We start from the raw sequence: 21,472 nt of genomic DNA, 5'->3' as shown, positions 1-21,472 counted from the left end.
CATTACATACAAAAGCCAAGATACAGAGGCAATCTAAGTGCCCATCGATAGATAAACGGATTAAAAAGATGTGGTATGCACACATACGTATTTCAGCCATAAAAAGGAACGAACTCTTGCCATTTGCAGTGACATGTATGGACCCAAAGGCTCTTGTGCGAAGTGAAATAAGTTAGAGAAATACAAACACTATATGATTTCATTGCTATGCAGAGTCTAAAACACAAAACAAATGAACAGTCGTTAAGTCAGAAACACACTCATAGAGACAGAGAACACACAGATGGCTGCCAGAGGGAGAGGGCGGGGGAGAGGAAAGGAACAGGTGAGAGAGACTAAGAGGTACAAACTTACAGCTGGAAAACAGATGAATCAAAGGGCTGAAATGCACAGGGCGGGGAATACAGTCCATGAGTAGCAATATCCTGGTATGGGAACAGACCACAGCCAGGCTTAACTTAGGGCTCATTCTGAAATTCCTAGAAACATTGAATCATTAAGTTGTGTTAAGGAACCTACTAGTGTAGTAGGTCAATAATGTCAAAAACCAAACAAGCACGCAACCTACAGAAAAAGAGATCCGATTCGTGGGTACCAAAGGTGACGATGGGGTAGGGGAAGGGAAAATAGGAAGAAGGCAATCAAAAGGTTAAAAACTTCCAGGTGTAAAATAAGTAAGGACTGAGTATGTAATGTGGGCTTCCCTGGTAGCTCAGATAGTAAAGAATCTGCCAGCAATGTAGACTGGGTTCCAGCCTACATTGCTACCCTACATTCTACCCAGGTAGACCAGGGTTCCATCTCTGGATCAAGAAGATCCCCTGGAGAAGGGAACAGCTACCCACTCCAGCATTCTTGCCTGGGGAATTCCATGGACAGACCTGCTGCTGCTGCTGCTAAGTCGCTTCAGTCATGTCCGACTCTGTGCGACCCCACAGACGGCAGCCCGTCAGGCTCCTCTGTCCCTGGGATTCTCCAGGCAAGAACACTGGAGTGGGTTGCCATTTCCTTCTCCGATGCATGAAAGTGAAAAGTGAAAGTGAAGTCGCTCAGTCATGCCCGACTCTTAGCGACCCCATGGACTGCAGCCTACCAGGCTCCTCCGTCCATGGGATTTTCCAGGCAAGAGTACTGGAGTGGGGTGCCATTGCCTTCTCCGATGGACAGACCATCTGGTCGCAAAAGAGTCGGACACAGCTGAGCGACCAGCACACACACACAAGTATGTAATGTACAACATGATAAATATAATCAACATGGTATATGTTATGTATACAAGTTGTTAAGAAAATAAGTCCTAAAGGTCCTCATCCTGAAATTTTTTCTATTTCTTTAATTTTGTATCCATACACGATGATGGATGTTCACTAAACTATCTGCGATGTCGATTTCATGATGTATGTAAATTAAATCATATGCTGTATATAGATACAGTTTAAGTCCATTATATCTCAATAAAACGGGTAGGAAAAAAGAAGCATATGACTATCTCCAATACGACAAATGTGGAAACTGAGCTCAGACCAGCCAAGTTACTTGTCCAAAGTCACCCAGTAGGTAAATGCAGGATTAGAAACCCACGCTCTCTCCGCTCCCACACACAGGAATACTAACGCAAGATGGGGCTACATCTTCGGAAATGAGCAACAGCCTCTGAAGGACACCTCTCCCTCCTGGGTCTTCAAAGCAGCTGCTGAGGTCAGAGGGCCTTCATCTCTTCTCACCCTGCTCCCCGCATCCAGGCCCTCCCGCTGCACAACCCAGCCCCATGGACACCCATCTCCCTTGCTGACCACACAAGCTCGCCTTTTGCCATATTTCTTTACACAAAGCTTCTTCTTAAACCACTGGCCTGTCTGCAAAACTATCTGTAGCCTCAGCCAGACATAAATGGACCTGACCATCCAGTTTCCGTCTCCAAACCAAAGGGGACACACCTGGGAGCCTCAGGGAGAAGGAACAGGCACCAAAATGCCCAGATGACAGAGCTCCCCCACCCTTTCTCTGCCCAAGTAGTGGAGCGGAAAGAAGAATGTCCATGCTGATTGCAGGATGCGGACATCAAATGCCACTAGGAACCGTGTCAGCTAGACTCTGCAGTGTCCTCCCAGCCTTTCACTGTCTTTTCTGGTTCATCTGAACCATCTGGTTGCCCATATCCTGGCCCCACCAACATTTCAATCCCTCCTTTCTGTTGCCACAGAGCAAGCCTGGGAAAGACATGCTGCTATTCCCTGGTTCAAGGGTGGCCAGTCCTCACTGCTTGAAGCAAGCAATTGGCATATGGCAGAAAGGAGGCAGTAGCCCAGCTCCACCAGCAGTAATTAAGTCTGGCCGAGCTCCTCCTTGTGTCCAGCCAGGCAGCCACATCCCCAGGGAGGAGCTCAACTGGCCTTTGATGAGGGCAGCCAGAGGGAGCCCTGGTCTGACTAGAGCCTGACAGAAGCGGGTTTGTGTGCAGAGAACAGGTCTGCCACTGTCTGTCGCCTCCAGACACTGGGAACTTTGGAGGCCTTGACAAAGCAGCCCAGAATACTGCCCTGCCCAGCGCAGGACAGCCCAGGCAGCTGCCCCACTGAGCAGCATTAACTGAGCACACAGTGGATGCGGAGCACGGGACAGACACAAGTTGAGCCTCTGTTTCCAGAGCACTTTCTCCAGGGCTGGCTACTCAATCAAGGCGTCTGGGTTGATTTCTAAATGCAGACTCCCCTACTGAGTTGACATCCATGAGGAGTGGGGCCCAGGGATCTGTATTTGTAGTAAGCATCCTGGATTATCCTGCAATCCACTAAAACCTTAGTGGCTCTTAGAAATGCACTGGACGTTCAGGACTAAACCACATCACAGTATTTACCAATGAAGTGGAAGCAACTGCAAGGTAATACACTGAAAACTGTTGGAAGCACAGAGCACCCTGGTTAACCCCAGGAGGTCCACGAGCAAGCCATGGGAATTTGGCAATGGAACCACCTTCTCATCCCCGAGAAGATACATCTGAACTGCCTCTTTGACCACTCAGACCCCAGGTGCTGCAATCACATCCTTGCAGCCATGTTCCTAATGAACATGTCATTTCAAAACATGGGTCTCCAATTCAGTCCAAGCGGAAGAGTCACTTACTTGTAGGTTTTGGTCCTATCCAGCCAGATGCCTGAGATCACAGCCCCAAGCATTCCTGCAAGGATGATGGTCAGGCCGATTCTTCCAGCATTCACTTCTTCCCCCTGGGGAAACCATAGCCCCAAGGATCACTCAAGGATGGAACAAGACATCTGATGGGGCACACTCACCAGGAGGCAAAGTGGGTAAGGCAAGTAACTGGGGTGCCGCCGCAGCCAATTCTCAGAAAGTAGCAGAACAAGACAAGCTGTAAAAAGCTGCCAGTAATTCTAGGGGAGGAAATCCTAGAATAATTGCTCCTCCTAATATAATATAATATAACCCTGGGTGTGGGTGCATGATACTGGATGCTGGGGGAAAACAAATTCTATCCTTAGAAACCAGTTTTAGGTAGATTTTTAAAAAATATAATCCTCATAGGAACCCTTTATCATTATTCTCATTTCACAGATGGAAAAACTGAAATATGTATATCCAAACATTTCATACTTAGAGATTTTTTTTTTCCCCCACTCATCACTGTTTGAGGTAGGAAGACATTACATATGTTTGTGTGTTTATTAAGAGCCAGATACCATGTTGAGGGTTTTATATCATCATCTCATTTAATTCTCCTGACTGCCCACCAGGAGGTTAAGAATCAATACTCTCCATTTTACAGATGAAGACATCAAGGCACACTGAAATTAGCCTACTAGCCGAAGGTCATGAGGCCTTTATTAAGTGCAGAGGCAGGATTTGAACTCAGACCTGTCAACCTCCCACACTGGAACACTCACTCACCCATGGTAGCCCACGGTTCCCAAGCTGAGACCCTTGACCTTCCGAAAGAGGGTTGGGCCTGACATCCCAACTCCAGGATACTCAATGTCCAGTTCCCAGTATTTAACCCTCCCTAGTTCTGGAGACATGCAACCTGCTTTCCGTTGAGCAACTAAGACTTTAAATCCTGCTCACATTTCACAATGTAATTGACTTCATAGGTGATTCTATGTGTATATACGTTTCCCTACTAAGTTGCCAGGCATCGTGCTGTGTACTTTACACGTATAAATCTTATGATTTACTCATTCTAAATTGGTCTTTTAAAAATATAAAATTAAATTAAACTTTCAATAAATAACTAGACTTTTTTTGCAGAAAAGAGAATGAGAGCTCAGCGATTTTAACGAGCTCTCACACCGCTGAGAACCACCGGACCTGGGGCTGAGAACCAGGGCCGCCTCCCTCCAAATCCTGGAGCACACACCATACCACACCGCCTCCCCAGCGCCTGCCCAGACACTAGAAATCTCCTTCTCTCCGGGATTGGTCAGCTTAGGGGACGCCCTTACCGGGTAGTGGAAGATCACCATGCGAGTCAGCAGAGTGGACAAGCCATAAAAAGCACCAGCATTCAGACCTGAAGGAAGGAGGGGAACACAGCATTAGGGTCCCTGTCCTGGTGGGGCCATCGCTGGCTCTCCCTCCAGTGGTGAGAGAGGAAGGAGATTCTCATCCTTGCTGTCACTGAAGGTGGTGACCTCAGAGAAGAAGAAATGCTCCGGAACAACCCAAGGTAACCATCGTAACCTCTTTTTAGCTGCACGCCATTGCCCTCTCATCCCTTTATCCTGTCGTAAAAACACAGGCTCCAGGAAATACACATTACTCCTAGGTCAGATCCATCTACATCCCTCTTAAGCGCTGGCCTGGCCTAAGGGCTCAGTGAAACTACTGGACACCTTTCCACCTCCTCCTGATGACCTATGCCCCCTCCAGAATGCTCCAGACCTCTGACGCCTGACATTACTCCCATTCTCACCTGTTTTCACATCTCTCCAACTTTTCTTCTCAGATGAACACCACACAAGTCTTATATTTGAAACCAGAAAGGACCCTGAAGAACATTTAGATGACTCTCCTAATTCGTCAATTTATCCAACCAATAAATGGAATACTTAGAACATTCTGTAAGAATCAATTTCCTCAGGGGACGAAGTCATTTTGTTCAAACCTTACAGTGACTTCGTAGCTAATGTGAGACTAAATATGAATCCAAAGGAGACGGACCCCCTGCCCTCCTTTCCTACTAACAGTGACGGTGACGACGGTGGTGGCGTCGTGGTGACGACAGTGGAGGTGGGCGTGTGGTGAGGGTGAGGACGCGGTGGCGATGGGGACATGGCAGGGCTGGCGATGGCGGTCAGGCCACACGGCCGCCCCTGCACACTTGGCCTTGGGTCCACTGAGAAGGACGTAAGACGGGGCCCGGTGCCCAGGCAGGGCAGCCTCAGGAATCGGTGGTGATGGCTGATGGTGGTGGTGGCGGCGGTGAGGGCAGCAGCACGCTCTTATGTGCTAATAGGCGCTTTTCTAAACAACTTACCGTCCTCATGACAATCCCGGAAAGCAGCTGACATATCCTCATTCCCATTTCATGGATAAGAAAAGGCACACACATTTAAAAAACAAATACAGAGGCCGTTCTGGAAGGCCCACCAGGGGTCTTTTTAATTTCAGCTAATTTTGAGGCTCACATGACTGCCACTGGCACACCTGGCATTAGGCCCGCTTAGAAGGACGTAAGACAGGACACGGTGCCCAGGGACGGCAGCCTCGGGCGCCCCTCTTCACTGGAGCCGGTCCACAGGACCCCAGGCCACAGAGCCGCTCAGAAGCCTCTTTCGCCCCCAAGCGGATGGCTCAGCGCAGGGAAACGTGGGCGTGGCCCCCACCCTGCCTCAACCCCTCCCAGCAGCCACTGTTGTTTGTAACTCAAGCACAGGCATAGTTGCCAGGATCCCCGTAAAGGACAGGCCCGTGGAGAGAGTCGCTGTGCTCAGAGAAGGACAATGAAGGGCTTCCCAACAGGGGTGAGAAGATCGCCCAGCCCACTGCAGTTATTTTCATGAGAAGTAAAGTCTAACCGCAGTTGACTTCCATTCTTGATCAGGTTCCCAGAGGAATGAGATACAAAGTTAAGCCAAGGTCAAATTCTCCTGCCAAGTGGGGGGTCTGGTTTGCCCTCCACACCATCACGTGCGTGGTAAGAGGCAGGGCTGCATCGAACCCAGACTGTAGAATGCCAGCTCCTCCATCTTAAACACTCGATTTTATATCCTCACAGAACTGATCCTCAAGCACTCCCCCAGCTCAGCTCACTGGTAGTTTCACGCCCAGACTCTCCGAGCAGGTCACCTCAGGGATGCAGCAAGGCTGAGCTCAGTGCCCCAGACGTGCCACCAAATATCACTACAGCTGCCACTCAGGCTCTCAGCAACCTCTTAGATAACAAGCATAGCGACACCTCACCTTCTTACCACTTACCACTCCCAGCCACTTGGAAATTCCATTTCCAGGTCAAGAGAACCCACAAGGAGACACATTCCTGAAATGGGGGGTAGGGTGGTGCAAGGAGGATGATACCAGCCCCCTTCCTGCCCCTCAGTTTAACAAGGCCAGGGGACAGGGCACACGCCAGTCAAGTTCAGCTTGGGCCCACCTGGGCTAAACAAGGAGGGCAGAATCCCCAGGCAACTGAGAAATTATCCAAGAGGACTGGGAGCAAAAAACTCTAAACACCAGCACTTTTGTGACCCAAACACAAGAGACAGACACAGTGCAGAGGGGCTGATCCAGGATGTTGAGCAGCTTTGTGAGGCCAAAGGTTTAGGAAAATGTTAGGAAAATCTCTTCCAGATCAACAACCCCTGGGAGCTCGTTAGAGATGCAAATCGTGACCGCTGCTTCTACAGCAGACCTCCTGCTGTAGAAACTGGGAGTGGGGCTTTGGGCAGTCTGTGTGAACAAGTCCTCCAGGTAATCCTGATAAAGCTTGAGACCCACTGGTTCGGTATGAGACCCACTGGCTTGGCTAAACTAGTGTGATCTACCAAGAACCATCCCCAGCTCCCAGCCAGACAGGAGACGGAGTCGGGGCTAAGGCGGGAGGGTGTGGAGGGGAGCAGGCATTCCCCTTGGAAGACTGCCATTCTTTCCAATTCTTTCTATACTCCAACCCTAAAGGAATTAGAAATTTCGAATCCCTTTTGAATCTAGATGGCCCTCGCCATATTGCCAAAGGTTGCCAGATACAGTTAAATGGTGAGAGTCTACTCCACTAACTTCCCTGCTGGCTCAGACGGTAAAAGCTTCTGCCTGCAATGAGGGGGCCCCGGGCTTGATCCCTGGGTAGGGAAGATCTGGAGAAGGAAATGGAAACCCACTCCAGTACCCTTGCCTGGAAAATCCCATGGATGGAGAAGCCTGGTAGGCTACAATCCATGGGGTCACAAAGAGTTGGACACGACCAAGCGACTTCACTTTCTTTCCACTCCACTGACCGAACCAAGGGGTCCGGCGTCCACACTGAAGGGCAGGAATGAAATTCATGCTCTGTCCTGTGCATGACTACCTCTCACAGGAATGCAGGTGACTGTGTTATATTTGAGTGTGAGTTTGAGTGAACTCTGGGAGTTGGTAATGGACAGGGAGGGCTGGCATGCTGCAATTCATGGGGTCGCAAAGAATCAGACACGACTGAGAGACTTAACTGAACTGAACTGAAGAATATGTGAGAGGTTTCCAAAGCCCCCTGGTTGTCTCATTCTCCAGATTTTCCTTTCAAGATCTTCGGCCAGCCTCTTGATGACCCCAACTGGTATTGTAACCTCAGGCAGTTGTGATGTTAAACAGTGACTGTTTTCAATCAATACCCTGGACATAGCGCTTTCCCACTGAGAAAACTCTGAGTCAGGTCACATATAGGCAAATCCTCTGAATGGAGCCTTTCCAGGGAAACAGACGTCTATAAACAGTGAGCTAGGGATGGGACTTTGTTGGGCGGGGGGGGGGGGGGGGGGTTGTCCAAAATTGTTTGGGCCCCTCCAGTGGCTGTGAGGTTGCTAGTTTTCACAGCTATCATGTTTGGGAAGCTGGTTTTCAAGGCTACCACAGAGTCTAGATGGGAGGATTGGAATAGGACAATTTAAGACACAAAGCTTGCTACTTTACCATTATTTAGCCATTTGCCTTGAGCAGATGCTCGTTGGGTTAAGCCTTTAGTCAAGAACCCTGAAATTACTGATGCTGATAATCTCTGCCAGTGTTTTTGTTTTCATGGAGGATGAGAAGATCTACCGTCCTCACTCCACCATCCCAGAAGTGTTAACGCATTTATTCTCTGTGTTATCACTTAACCAGATAGATAAGGAAGGATAACCAGAACCACAGAATTAACACCATTCTGCCAGACTGAAGACCATAGATGCAACCAGCTGTGCAAGATGGAAGGAAAAGAAGCCGCTTTGCCCCGCAGCATGGCCCAGAGCTGAGCCCATATCAAACAGTGCTGCTGCTCCTTGACATTTTGTTATTTCTTACTTTCATGGGTCAGTGACCTGACCCTGCCATCAATAGCCTCTAGCACTGAAGACTAGAAACCTCTGGAATGAGGCCATTGCCTGTTTAATACCACCATCACCATTCTTACTCACAGAAGATATTTATTAAGAGGTTATCTGCCCTAGAATTCCATGGTAGGTCTCAAATGCCCTGTTGTCAGACGCAATAAGGACTATGGTGGTCAAGGCTGATGCACTCAAGACGTTTAATTCTAGGGAAAAGGGAAAGTTCTTAGAAGCATGGAATCCTGAGTCTGGAAGGGAACCAAAAGATCATCACATTTCAGTTCAGTTCAGTCGCTCAGTTGTGTCTGACTCTTTGTGACCCCATGGCCTGCAGCACGCCAGGCCTTCCTGTCCATCACCAACTTCTGGAGTTCACCCAAACCCATGTCCATTGAATCAGTGATGCCATCCAACCATTTCATCCTCTGTCATCCTCTTCCAACTATTTCATCCTCTGTCGTCCTCTTCTCCTCCCGCCTTCAATTTCCCCCAGCATCAGGGTCTTTTCTAAAGAGGCAGCTCTTTGCATCAGGTGGCCAAAGTTTCACTATCATGTTTCACTATCCATCTATAGGCTGATATTCCCCACAATATCCCCACTAAGTGGTTGGTTCCACCTACACTTGAATATCTCTCAGTGGTGAGCAACTCCACTTTATCACCATTTTTATCTTTAGTTGGCCACCCTGAGAATTAGAAACTTTGTTTTGTGAATGAATGCAGAGACACACTCAGAACCGAGAAGGTGGAAAGAGGAGGATTGGAGACCACAGACCTTGAAGACTGACATGGATCAGTTCAGTTCAGTTCAGTTCAGTCGCTCAGTTGTGTCCAACTCTTTGCAACCCCATGAATTGTAGCACGCCAGGCCTCCCTGTCCATCACCAACTCCCATAGTTCACTCAGACTCACATCCATCGAGTCAGTGATGCCATCCAGCCATCTCATCCTCTGTCATCCCCTTCTCCTCCTGCCCCCAATCCCTCCCAGCATCAGAGTCTTTTCCAATGAGTCAACTCTTCACATGAGGTGGCCAAAGTACTGGAGTTTCAGCTTTAGCATCATTCCCTCCAAAGAAATCCCAGGGCTGATCTCCTTCAGAATGGACTGGTTGGATCTCCTTGCAGTCCAAGGGACTCTCAAGAGTCTTCTCCAACACCACAGTTCAAAAGCATCAATTCTTCGGTGCTCAGCCTTCTTCACAGTCCAACTCTCACATCCATACATGACCACAGGAAAAACCATAGCCTTGACTAGACGGACCTTTGTTGGCAAAGTAATGTCTCTGCTTTTGAATATGCTATCTAGGTTGGTCATAACTTTCCTCCCAAGGAGTAAGTGTCTTTTAATTTCATGGCTGTAATCACCATCTGCAGTGATTTTGGAGCCCAAAAAAATAAAGTCTGACACTGTTTCCACTGTCTCCCCATCTATTTCCCATGAAGTGATGGGACCGGATGCCATGATCTTCATTTTCTGAATGTTGAGCCTTAAGCCAACTTTTTCACTCTCCACTTTCACTTTCATCAAGAGGCTTTTGAGTTCCTCTTCACTTTCTGCCATAAGGGTGGTGTCATCTGCATATCTGAGGTTATTGATGTTTCTCTTGGCAATCTTGATTGCAGCTTGTGTTTCTTCCAGTCTGGCGTTTCTCATGATGTACTCTGCATAGAAGTTAAATAAGCAGGGTGACAATATACAGCCTTGACGTACTCCTTTTCCTATTTGGAACCAGTCTGTTGTTCCATGTCCACTTCTAACTGTTGCTTCCTGACCTGTATACAGATTTCTCAAGAGGCAGGTCAGGTGGTCTGGTATTCCCATCTCTTTCAGAATTTCCCACAGTTTATTGTGATCCACACAGTCAAAGGCTTTGGCATAGTCAATAAAGCAGAAATAGATGTTTTTCTGGAACTCTCTTGCTTTTTCCATGATCCAGCAGATGTTGGCAATTTGATCTCTGGTTCCTCTGCCTTTTCTAAAACCAGCTTGAACATCAGGAAGTTCACGGTTCACGTATTGCTCAAGCCTGGCTTGGAGAATTTTGAGCATTACTTTACTAGCATGTGAGATGCGTGCAATTGTGCGGTAATTTGAGCATTCTTTGGCATTGCCATTCTTTGGGATTGGAATGAAAACTGACCTTTTCCAGTCCTGTGGCCACTGCTGACTTTTCCAAATTTGCTGGCATATTGAGTGCAGCAGTTTCAGAGCATCATCTTTCAGGATTTGAAAGAGCTCAACTGGAATTCCATCACCTCCACTAGCTTTGTTCGTAGTCATGCTTTCTAAGGCCCACTTGACTTCACATTCCAGGATGTCTGGCTCTAGGTCAGTGATCACACCATCGTGATTATCTGGGTCATGAAGATTTTTTTGTACAGTTCTTCTGTGTATTCTTGCCACCTCTTCTTAATATCTTCTGCTTCTGTTAGGTCCATACCATTTCTGTCTTTTATCGAGCCCATCTTTGCATGAAATGTTCCCTTGGTATCTCTAATTTTCTTGACGAGATCTCTAGTCTTTCCCATTCTGTTGTTTTCCTCTATTTCTCTGCATTGATCGCTAAGGAAGGCTTTCTTATCTCTCCTTGCTATTCTTTGGAACTCTGCATTCAGATGCTTATATTTTTCCTTTTCTCCTTTGCTTTTCGCTTCTCTTCTTTTCACAGCTATTTGTAAGGCCTCCACAGACAGCCATTTTGTTTTTCTGCATTTCTTTTCCATGGGAATGGTCTTGATCCCTGTCTCCTGTACACAATGTCATGAACCTCATTCCATAGTTCATCAGGCCTAGATCTATCAGATCTAGGCCCTTAAATCTATTTCTCACTTCCACTGTATAATCATAAGGGATTTGATTTAGGTCATATCTGAATGGTCTAGTGATTTTCCCTCCTTTCTTCAGTTTAAGTCTGAATTTGGTAATAAGGAGTTCATGATCTGAGCCACAGTCAGCTCCTGGTCTTGTTTTTGCTGACTGTATAGAGCTTCTCCATCTTTGGCTGCAAAGAACATAATCAATCTGATTTCGGTGTTGACCATCTGGTGATGTCCATATGTAGAGTCTTCTCTTGTGTTGTTGGAAGAGGGTGTTTGCTATGACCAGTGCATTTTCTTGGCAAAACGCTATTAGTCTTTGCCCTGCTTCATTCTGTATTCCAAGGCCAAATTTGCCTGTTACTCTAGGTGTTTCTTGACGTCCCACTTTTGCATTCCAGTCCCCTGGAAAGAAAAGGACATCTTTTTGGGTGTTAGTTCTAAAAGGTCTTGTAGGTCTTCATAGAACCGTTCAACTTCAGCTTCTTCAGCGTTACTGGTTGGGGCATAGACTTGGATTACTGTGATATTGAATGGTTTGCCTTGGAAACGAACAGAGATCATTCTGTTGTTTTTGAGATTGCATCCAAGTACTGCATTTTGGACTCTGTTGTTGACCATGATGGCCACTCCATTTCTTCTGAGGGATTCCTGCCCGCAGCAGTAGATATAATGGTCATCTGAGTTAAATTCACCATTCCAGTCCATTTCAGTTCGCTGATTCCTAAAATGTCGACATTCACTCTTGCCATCTCTTGGTTGACCACTTCCAATTTGCCTTGATTCATGGACCTGACATTCCAGGTTCCTATGCAATATTGCTCTTTACAGCATCGGACCTTGCTTCTATCACCAGTCACATCCACAGCTGGGTACTGTTTTTGCTTTGGCTCCATCCCTTCATTCTTTCTGGAGTTATTTCTCCACTGATCTCCAGTAGCATATTGGGCACCTACTGACCTGGGGAGTTTCTCTTTCAGTATCCTATCATTTTGCCTTTTCATACTGTTCATGGGGTTCTCGAGGCAAGAATACTGAAGTGGTTTGCCATTCCCTTCTCCAGTGGACCACATTCTGTCAGATCTATCCACCATGGCCTGCCCATCTTGGGTTGCCCCACGGGCATGGCTTAGTTTCATTGAGTTAGACAAGGCTGTGGTCCTAGTGTGATTAGATTGTGAGTATGGTTTCAGTGTTTGCCCTCTGATGCCTTCTTGCAACACCTACCATCTTACTTGGGTTTCTCTTACCTTGGGGCATGGGGTATCTCTTCACGGCTGCTCCAGCAAAGCGCAGCCACTGCTCCCTATCTTGGACGAAGTATATCTCCTCACCACTGCCGTTCCTGACCTTCAATGTCGGATAGCTCCTCTAGGCTCTACTGCGCCCACGCAGCCACAGCTCCTTGGACGTGGGGTTGGTCCTTCCGGCTGCTGCCCCTGGCCTCGGGCATGGGGTAGCTTCTCTTGGCCGCCACCCCTAACCTCGGACGTGGGGTAGCTCCTCCCAGCCGCCGCCTGTGACCTCGGACTTGGGTAGCTCTTCTCTGCTGTTCCTGTGCCATTGCAGCCTGGCACTCTCGGCTGCTGCCCCTGACCTCAGACGTGGGGTAGCTCCTGACATGGATACCTGGGGCTATTCACCTAACCGATTCATATGCCTGAAAACCAGGGGTGCCTCTCTACTGATGATACCACCTCTTAGCTAACGCCTCAGCAGGTAAACAGTTTAATTCAGGTAAAGGGCATTGATAAGCTTAAAATGCTAAGTTGCTAGTACTAAGTTGCTTCAGTCGTGTCCAACCCTGTGCAACCCCATAGACAGCACCCCACCAGGCTCCTCTGTCCCTGGGATTCTCCAGGCAAGAATACTGGAGTGGGTTGCCATTTCCTCCTCCAATGCATGAAAGTGAAAGTGAAAGTGAAGTCGTTCAGTCATGCCTGACTCTTGGAGACCCCATGGACTGTAGCCTATCAGGCTCCTTTGTCCATGGGATTTTCCAGGCAAGAGTACTGCAGTGTGTGCTGTTCCCTGGCAAAATTCAAGGAAGGAGCACAGACAATCATGGATCAGGCTTTGGAGTCTAACAAATCTGTGTTTGAATCTTGGCTCTGCCCATTTAAAAGCTGTGTGTTCTTGAGGTATTATTAATCTCTCTGAGTTTGTTTCCTCAAATGTTAAATTGGGAAAAATGATACCGCTTACTGCACATTGGTGTGGTGGGAGTTAAATAAAAAAATCTTGGCACATAGTAAATGTTATTATTGTTGAAAAACACATGGTTTCGGAGCCTAGAGAAAACCTAAGGTTATAGCCAAGTCATTGAAAAAGACCCTGATGCTGTGAAAGAGGAGGAGGAGGGGATAACAGAGGATGAAATGGTTGGATGAAATCACCGACTCAATGGACATGAGTTTGAGCAGGCTCCAGGAGACAGTGAAGGACAGAGAAGGCTGGCATGCTACAGTCCATGGGGTTACAAAGAGTCGGACACAACTAAGCAACTGAACAATAGCCAACTGGGATTTCACTAAGAATAAGTCACGTCAAACCAATCTCACATCTTTTTTCTTCTGGTTATTGAGCATGATATATTTCCAGGATTTTAATTACACCAAACTGGAGGGTTAAATGGGCAGAGTGGATAGCAGCAGAGTTGCTTGGATCTGTAAAGACACCTTTAATGGAATGCCCTGAGGTTGTGGCCTTGCCCAGGTCTAGGACAATATTACCATTAATTATTAGAAAGAAGATGCTGCAAACACCTTGCTGGAAAGGTAAGCCAATATGCCAACAGAAAGACTGACATTTATCTTACCAAAGCCAAGAAAATTACATGAAATTTGGATGTTGTATTCCATTCAGGTAGAAAAGAAGCCAAGTTAGCAGATGAAGGATTGGCTGGGGAGTGATTCACCTAGTGAGACTCATGTAAACGTCCGTCCACATATTCATTCAATCACGCATCTAACAAATGCTGGAGTACCTGCTTCAGGCTACAATTCCTCCTACTGCTGATGAATTATCCAGGTTAAAGATATAAATCTCTACTCTCAGGGAGTTCCTAGTTTGTGGGAAAAGAGATCTGGAAATGACTTGTCCTGTCTGTCTCTTTCCGACTCCATGGACTGTAGCCTACCAGGCTGCTCCATCCATGGAATATTCAAGGCAAGAGTAGTGGAGTGGGTTGTCATTTCCTTCTCCAAAGATGTACTAAGAACAGCACAATACACAGTCACCTAATACTGCTTTAGCCTAATACTGGAGGCTCAGAGGGTAAAGTGTCTGCCTGCAATACAGGAGACCCGGGTTCGATCCCTGGGTCAGGAAGATCCCCTGGAGAAGGAAATGGCAACCCACTCCAGCACTCTTGCTTGGAAAATCCCATGGACAGAGAAGCCTGTTAGGCTATGACTGAGGCTAAGCCTGGTAGGACACGACTGAGTGACTTCACTTTCTTTCTAATACTGCTTCACAGCAGACATACATACTGGGATGAGACTTGGAGGGTCAGCAGGCATGTTGCCGGGTGACTTGACAGGGGAAGGAATGGTTTCCTTGGTAAACTTAAAGGAACAGGGAAGACTCTGCGGCACAGCTGGCTCTTCTGCTTAACCCTAAACGATGACTTTACATATACATTTGGGATCTGGAAACAGTAAGGTGCACAGAAACATCAGTCCTCTTGCCTCACATGCCCAGCCCCGGACACACGGACACACGTGCATCATACCATAGGTGATGACTAGCAGCACAAAGTTGAGGTTTTTGAAGAGTTGGATGATGGAACTTAAGTACGAAGCATCAGTAGACGCCAAGGCATAGCTCAGGGACTGGGCCCTGCTTGGAGGATGTTTAGGCTTCTCTTTGAACACTGAAAGGAAAAAAACAGAGATCATTGCAAGTCCCCTGGTCCTACTCCTGCAGAGCTGACACACGGATAAGAGCTGACTCCCTCATCTGAGAAGGGGCTCAGACTCCAAAAGGAAATATTAACTCTTTGATGAAATCCTCTCGAGTCTCCTCTCTTGAAGCTGCATCTCACTGTCTGTGGCTGAGGGTCTGGTCCTTTGACTACTTTTTCTTAATGACCTTTGGACAGCTGCGATCATTGGACTTTCCAGGCAGTGCTCAAGGATAAAGGAGTCCTGTAATAAATGGCAAATACCAAATGGCAGAGCACTGAAAAATCCCATAGTAACCAGTGGACAGAAAGGAAGTGAGAGCTGAGGCTCTGGGATTAGTGGGCCCAGATGAGGACTCAGCCCCAGAACGCCTCCCGGGGAAAGGGCTGGGCTGCCCATGAGAGCACAGAGCCTGGCACCTGCTGCCAATAAACACTTCTTGAGTGAGGGAAGGAGCTTCTCCTATTGCAGAGACCTCGAGTCCCTCCCTAGTTTCTCAGAGTGTGAATCGGACATCTGCCTCCTGGGAAACCAGAGGACTAACATGTGCTTCTGCAGGACTGGGGCTCTGATAGGAGGGACCGGGGAGGGACAGTGGGAAAACCATTCTCCGTAGGTTCTAGCTTCAGTACAGCCGGTACAGTCCATTTCACTGCACTGACTGCTGTCCAGTTCTCTGGGGGCCAGACCAGTTTAACCAGCTTCTGCCTAAATTGGTCCCCCAGCTGAAGCACCATCTTCACCCCCAGCCTCCATGAGAATGCTCCTGAAAGGTCAGGAGATGGTTTCCAGTTAGAGGAAGCTTTGGAAATGAGGTTTACTCTCTTGAACATCAAAGGTCTTCCCGTTCCACCCAGATAAATCTCCAGTCCGGACTTCAGAGTCTTGCTTCTTCCTTTCCGGAAATAGTCCTGGCCAACTTCCCCCACCCGCTGGGAACCTCTCAATCATTGTCTGACCTTTCCACCTCCCTTTCTATCAGGGGAAAGAAATCAAGGCGAGAGATTTTTTTTTTTTCACTCTTGGCAACAATGGCTGTTTGCTCAAGGACTGAGCGACCACAAACCACAGTTTGGACAAGATTTTTCAGTTCCTTACTCAGTGAGCAATGGTCACTGCTTGCTAGTAAAATGTAAAGCAAAGAAAGGTCCGAACTCCAGGATCTCTGCACAGGACCAGGCCCTCACCTGCTACCAACACAAGAATTTGGAGCTGAGCACATTATAATTTGAAACTTCAAGGCTGTCTGAGGATGTTCCTTCCTGTTCTCAACCACAGCTTCAAAGGAACACCTTTCTCACCTTTCCAGGAGGTCCAGGTTCTCCGTCCAGGAGATTCTGTGAACTCTGAAAAGCCCTTCCTCTCAGTGTGGACCCCAGGGAGGGAATGACCCAGTGAGATCAGCTAGGGGAGGTCCATGATCATAATAGTGTTTGACTCTGGAGGTGAGGCCGGCAGGCGGGAAGGAAACCTTTAACGTGTATGGTGGAGTTTTCAAATATTAAATGAAAGCTGGTTAACCTTTAAAGACAATTGACTCACTGAAAATGAAAACTTCTACACTCTTTATCACCGCCCATCTGATATTACTCAGATAATAAAAGATGATATAAATTATACCAAACATCTCAATGATTAAATCTGTATACATGGAGTAACAGTAGTTCTCTGGGGCTGGTCCTTGGGATTAACTAATTCTAGGCTAAGTTAATGGTCATCGTTTTGTGTATACTTTTTGTATCTTCTAGATTTTTTCATAATGAGTGTTATCCTATACACATTTTTTCAAAACATTTAAAAAATGTGGGCTCCAGGCCTTCTCGGGTGAATATATGAGAGTTTTAGCGTTTGTGGGTCAAACTTGTTTTGTTTCAGAAATGTAGATTATGGAGTTAGCAGCTTAGGCTAGAGTTCAATCTCTGCCACTTACTATCTAATCTTGAGTAATATCCTTTTCTCCTCTTAAGTCACGGTTTTCTCTTGGTTAAGAGACACTGATATTAGGACCTCCCCTCCCCCCCCATAGGGGTCAATGAGAACAGGTACACTCAGCACAGGGCCTGTGGTATCATAACTGCTCAGCAGAGTTGCATCAAGGGGATCAAGGCTGCCCATTAATTCTAATAAGGTCATACTGAGGAACTGGTCATTAGAACTAATCTTGATTGAGCATCTAACAAAGCACACAGGACCAGTTAATATTGTATGGGCAGCAACTACTCTGGCTAAAACATTTGAAGACCATTGGAAGCTTGGCTTCCAGTTTCTATAGACATGTTTTATAAAATACATAATACCTAGAATGGTGTTCTAGGGCCATATTCACAAGGTCCTCACTCAGGTCAGCAGGACCTCCCTGTCTCCCTGCCCCCCCATGGGTCTATCTGTGACCTTACCTATGATGACAAGGATGAAAAGCAGAGTGGCCACACCTGCTATTATGTAGAACATGATGCTGATGTGGTAGGCAAGCTTGTCCTGGTCTTTGATGTTGGGTACCAAGACGGGAGGGACCAAGAACCCAATGGCAATTCCAAGCTATAGAAGACAGAGACAATCAATTGTAGTATCAATAGCCAAGAGGCACACATTTAAGAGAGTCCTAATAAGAAACAATCCTCAACTTCCAGTCCTTAAAACCCAGACAAGGGTTGTTTCCCACTCAAGACACCAGAGATCTTTCTTTTGATTGACAGGTCAACACACACACCCTCTTGACCACCGTCACTATCAGTGGTGGTTTAGTTGCTAAGTCGTGTCCGACTCTTGTGATCACATGGACTGTAGCCTGCCAGGCTCCTCTGTCCATGGGATTCTCCAGGCAAGAATACTGGAGTGGGTTGCCTTTTCCTTCTCCAAGGGATCTTCCCGACCCAGGAATCGATCCCAGGTCTCCTGCATTGCAGGCAGATTCTTTACTGACTGAGCTACGAGGGAACCACTGAAAAAGATTATAGTTGGGGTTCTCATTGCAGGCGATTTTTTTTTCTAACAACAAATTAATGAAGAGCAGTTTTTATACTCCCATCTCTGTGGTAAAGTAAAACAATGCTAGTTTTGCTTTTGGTTCCAGTTAAATTCTTGATTTCACTGAATCTGTTAACCTATAGCTGAGAGACCAGCTGAGGAATAAATTCTATACACTACAACCCCAAGAACTTGCATTCAGTGAGAGATGGAATCCAAACATTGTGACCACACTGACAAATGTGTTTAAGTTCACTCTGCAACTTGTCATTTAGAAAGCATCTGTGGTGTGAATTCACAGAACTGCATACATTTATATACACAGGACATTGGCATACAAACTGGCTATAAACACACACACACACACACATTCACATACCCCAACAAATTGAAACATCTCATATCAGCACTGCAGTTCTAACTTCAGGGACCTAACAGTTGGCGATTTCTGACAACAGAAACACCGTGATTCAGGAGTGACCAGCTGAGATACAAGGTCCCAAACCTTTCTGCCACATGAAATACCAAGGTGGAAATTGGAAAGCAGCCTGAAAACTCATGCAAGATTCAAATTCTAGAATTGAGAGACGCTAACTCTTTTGTGTTAAGGTACCACTTCTCCTTTATTGAATTTGCAGGGAGAGAAGCAATTTGCTTTCAGGCCGATTATAACTTCATTAACTGCCAGTGCACTCATCGTCCCAGTTGGTTTTCTAGCCTGTCAATTATAGCCACTCAAGGTAGTCACTAGTGATTCTTAGCTCTGAAAGAGTCTCAAAAGTCATCATCAACAGGTTCAGAGTAGCATTCTTCCAGTGCGTACTGTATACAATCAACAAGTCAAACTGATCTTCTAAGCACCTGCTTTTTGGAATGTATTCTGCTGGATTTCTGAGGGGGTACAGAGACATATATGGCAGATACTGCTTCAAGGAGCTTTATAATCTAGTGGGGACAGGGAGAATTAAAAGAGAGATACAAAAGGTAACACAAATGGAGATATTTGTGGGTTGAAATGATTGAACAATAGTTCCAGAGTTCCTTTATCATCCTCTGTTATAAACCCATTATTAGAGGACCAAATAGAGGTTTAGTGACTTGTTCAGGGTCACACAGAGTTGAGAAACCAGATCTCCTGGCGTCTCTAAGACGTGCCTCCTTCATGGGGCCTAGATTGCCCTTCAGGGCTAAAGTCATGAGAAAAGTCCAAGCGAGCAGGCTCCTCCATGAGAGAAGGTATTTCATGTCCTTAGAGCTTTATCTGATCCTCACTTACATTAATCTATCAGAGTTGAGTCCCGCTTCTTAACTGCTGGTCTCCAAGATGTTGAGGGTAAAAACCAGCCAAAGATAGAGGGGCAAATGTAGCCTTCACAGCTGGGAAGCTGGGCCACTGCACGCCCTCTCTGGTTTCCTAAGCACTTTGAAGTTGCAGATCTAGCAGTCAAACAGGATGCCAGGGGGTCCCTTTGGCAAGAATGAGGGAAGATATGGGACATCACTCAAGGTTCTGGGATTCTCTCATTCTCAAAAGGACCTTGATGGAGGGGGACCTAATGCCCAGTGATCTGCCTCGAGAGGGAGGTCCTCCCAGCTGGGTCCACGCTGCACACCTGAGCCCTCAGAGGCCCCACTCCATCCTCTGTCCACACTCCGTCCACACTCTAAGCCTGAATGAGTGCTTTTCCAGCCTCAGGATGGGGCAATCAGCTTAAGGGCCTGAGGCGACCCTGGCCAGGCGGCAAGGCTGTCCCACAGGGACCTTTCTCCAGGAGGATGCCGGCTTTGGCGGTACTTTCATACCCAGTGTGAACATTCAAACACAGGGATCATGCTGCCAGCTGCTGCCTCTTCTGTTTTTCAGAGCATATATTTCTCCTGCTTCTTGAAAGCCATGCTCAGTGAGTGTCCAGAGCCCTATACCCAGCTCCTAGATTCCGAGTCTGTACCTTAGCAGGAACTCAGTCATGTTGGCTGGCTGGGTGGATGGACAGATAGATATTGGGAGAAGGTCTTATCTACACAAAGCTGGTAGAATCACACAGGTCTGCCCGCTAATGACTATGTTCTTTCTACAAACCATGCTGTACTTCCAGTTGTAAGGGAAGAAAATGGGTGTGGGGGTGTGGGTGGGAAGAGGGTAGGATCCTGACTAGCTTTTGAGCATCTGCTAGGCACTGGGCATGTAATACAGCTTATCTTTTTCACTTAGTCCATGAACTCTTACAACAAAGACAAAAATGAGAAAAACTGGTCAGTATGCAGCCAGCATCACACTGGCTGGTAGCATAAGAGTTGGGCTCCCAAACCAGTTCTGTCCGACTCTGGGCCCCAGCTCACCTCCTGCCTCCCAGGAAATGGTGCTGGTGGGACATCAGTCAACCTAGAAGCCTATATTTTCACTCCTTTGAGTTCTGTCACACACTCGATAGGACACCCACCAGGGTGAAAATCAGAGACCTGCAGCCCAAGTGAGGCCAAGAAAAATGTGAAGAATTGAGAGAATGGTGCTCCCAAGGGTAGGATCCTCATCTTTTCCATGCTCACAAAAAAAGCAAAGACTCACACCATGAATGTAAAGGATTAAAAATCACTGCTTAAAAAAAAAAATCACTGCTAACTGGTTCTGGCTTGCCCTTTGCCCCAGCATTTGTTCTAGTTTTATCCTCCTCAAATAGTCATGGGCAAAGTACACAACTCACAGACAAACCCAGTCACAGTCTCCAGCCTTCAGAGCCTAGGAGCCTAATTACGATGGTGCACTTTGCCCCAAAAGAAGACATTTAATCCAAACGGGGTGAATGAAGGATGGAGATGCAGACTGGGAAGACACTCTATTTTTATCTTTGATTTGATTTCACCCTTTCTGCAAACGCAAGGATGGCATCTAAACCCTGTTGCAAGAGCTGCGATCATGAGCACTCGCAGTGCAAATGTCCCAGTTAAAAACACGCCTGTACAGCCAGAGGGCTCTGGGTGACAGGAGGAAGCCATACTTGCGTCACGCATCACTTGTCATTCCGGATTATGCACTTGGCAGAGCAAAAATTAATCCAGAAACCACGAGGCTGCATCTGGGCTAAGACGTCCACACTTAACCCACTACGCAGCACAGCACAACGTGTGTTATATTTGCTCTGAGACCCACAGAACCACTGTCCCCATCACCATCCACATGGGGCACTCAGAAAAGCCCCAAGTCAGACTGAATCAGAACCCAGGCACAAAGCTGCCCCCCAAAGCTGCCTGGTCATGAACATGCCCAGAC

General features: G+C 47.0%; 1 protein-coding gene across 1 annotated transcript in view; it reads right to left on the bottom strand.

Moving 5' to 3' along the window:
• The window catches only part of LOC102390987 (feline leukemia virus subgroup C receptor-related protein 2), a 49,705-nt gene that overhangs the window by 9,769 nt on the left and 18,464 nt on the right, over nt 1-21,472 (bottom strand). The window contains 4 exon segments of the mRNA XM_044924723.2: nt 3,124-3,227; nt 4,458-4,525; nt 15,066-15,206; nt 17,634-17,775. Coding sequence (XP_044780658.2) covers nt 3,124-3,227; nt 4,458-4,525; nt 15,066-15,206; nt 17,634-17,775 — 455 coding nt within the window.

The sequence above is a fragment of the Bubalus bubalis genome, chromosome 11, assembly GCF_019923935.1.
Source record: "Bubalus bubalis isolate 160015118507 breed Murrah chromosome 11, NDDB_SH_1, whole genome shotgun sequence".
Lineage (NCBI taxonomy): Eukaryota > Metazoa > Chordata > Mammalia > Artiodactyla > Bovidae > Bubalus > Bubalus bubalis.
The sequence above is the reverse complement of the archived record's forward strand: the minus strand, read 5'-3'. Positions and strand labels throughout refer to the sequence as shown.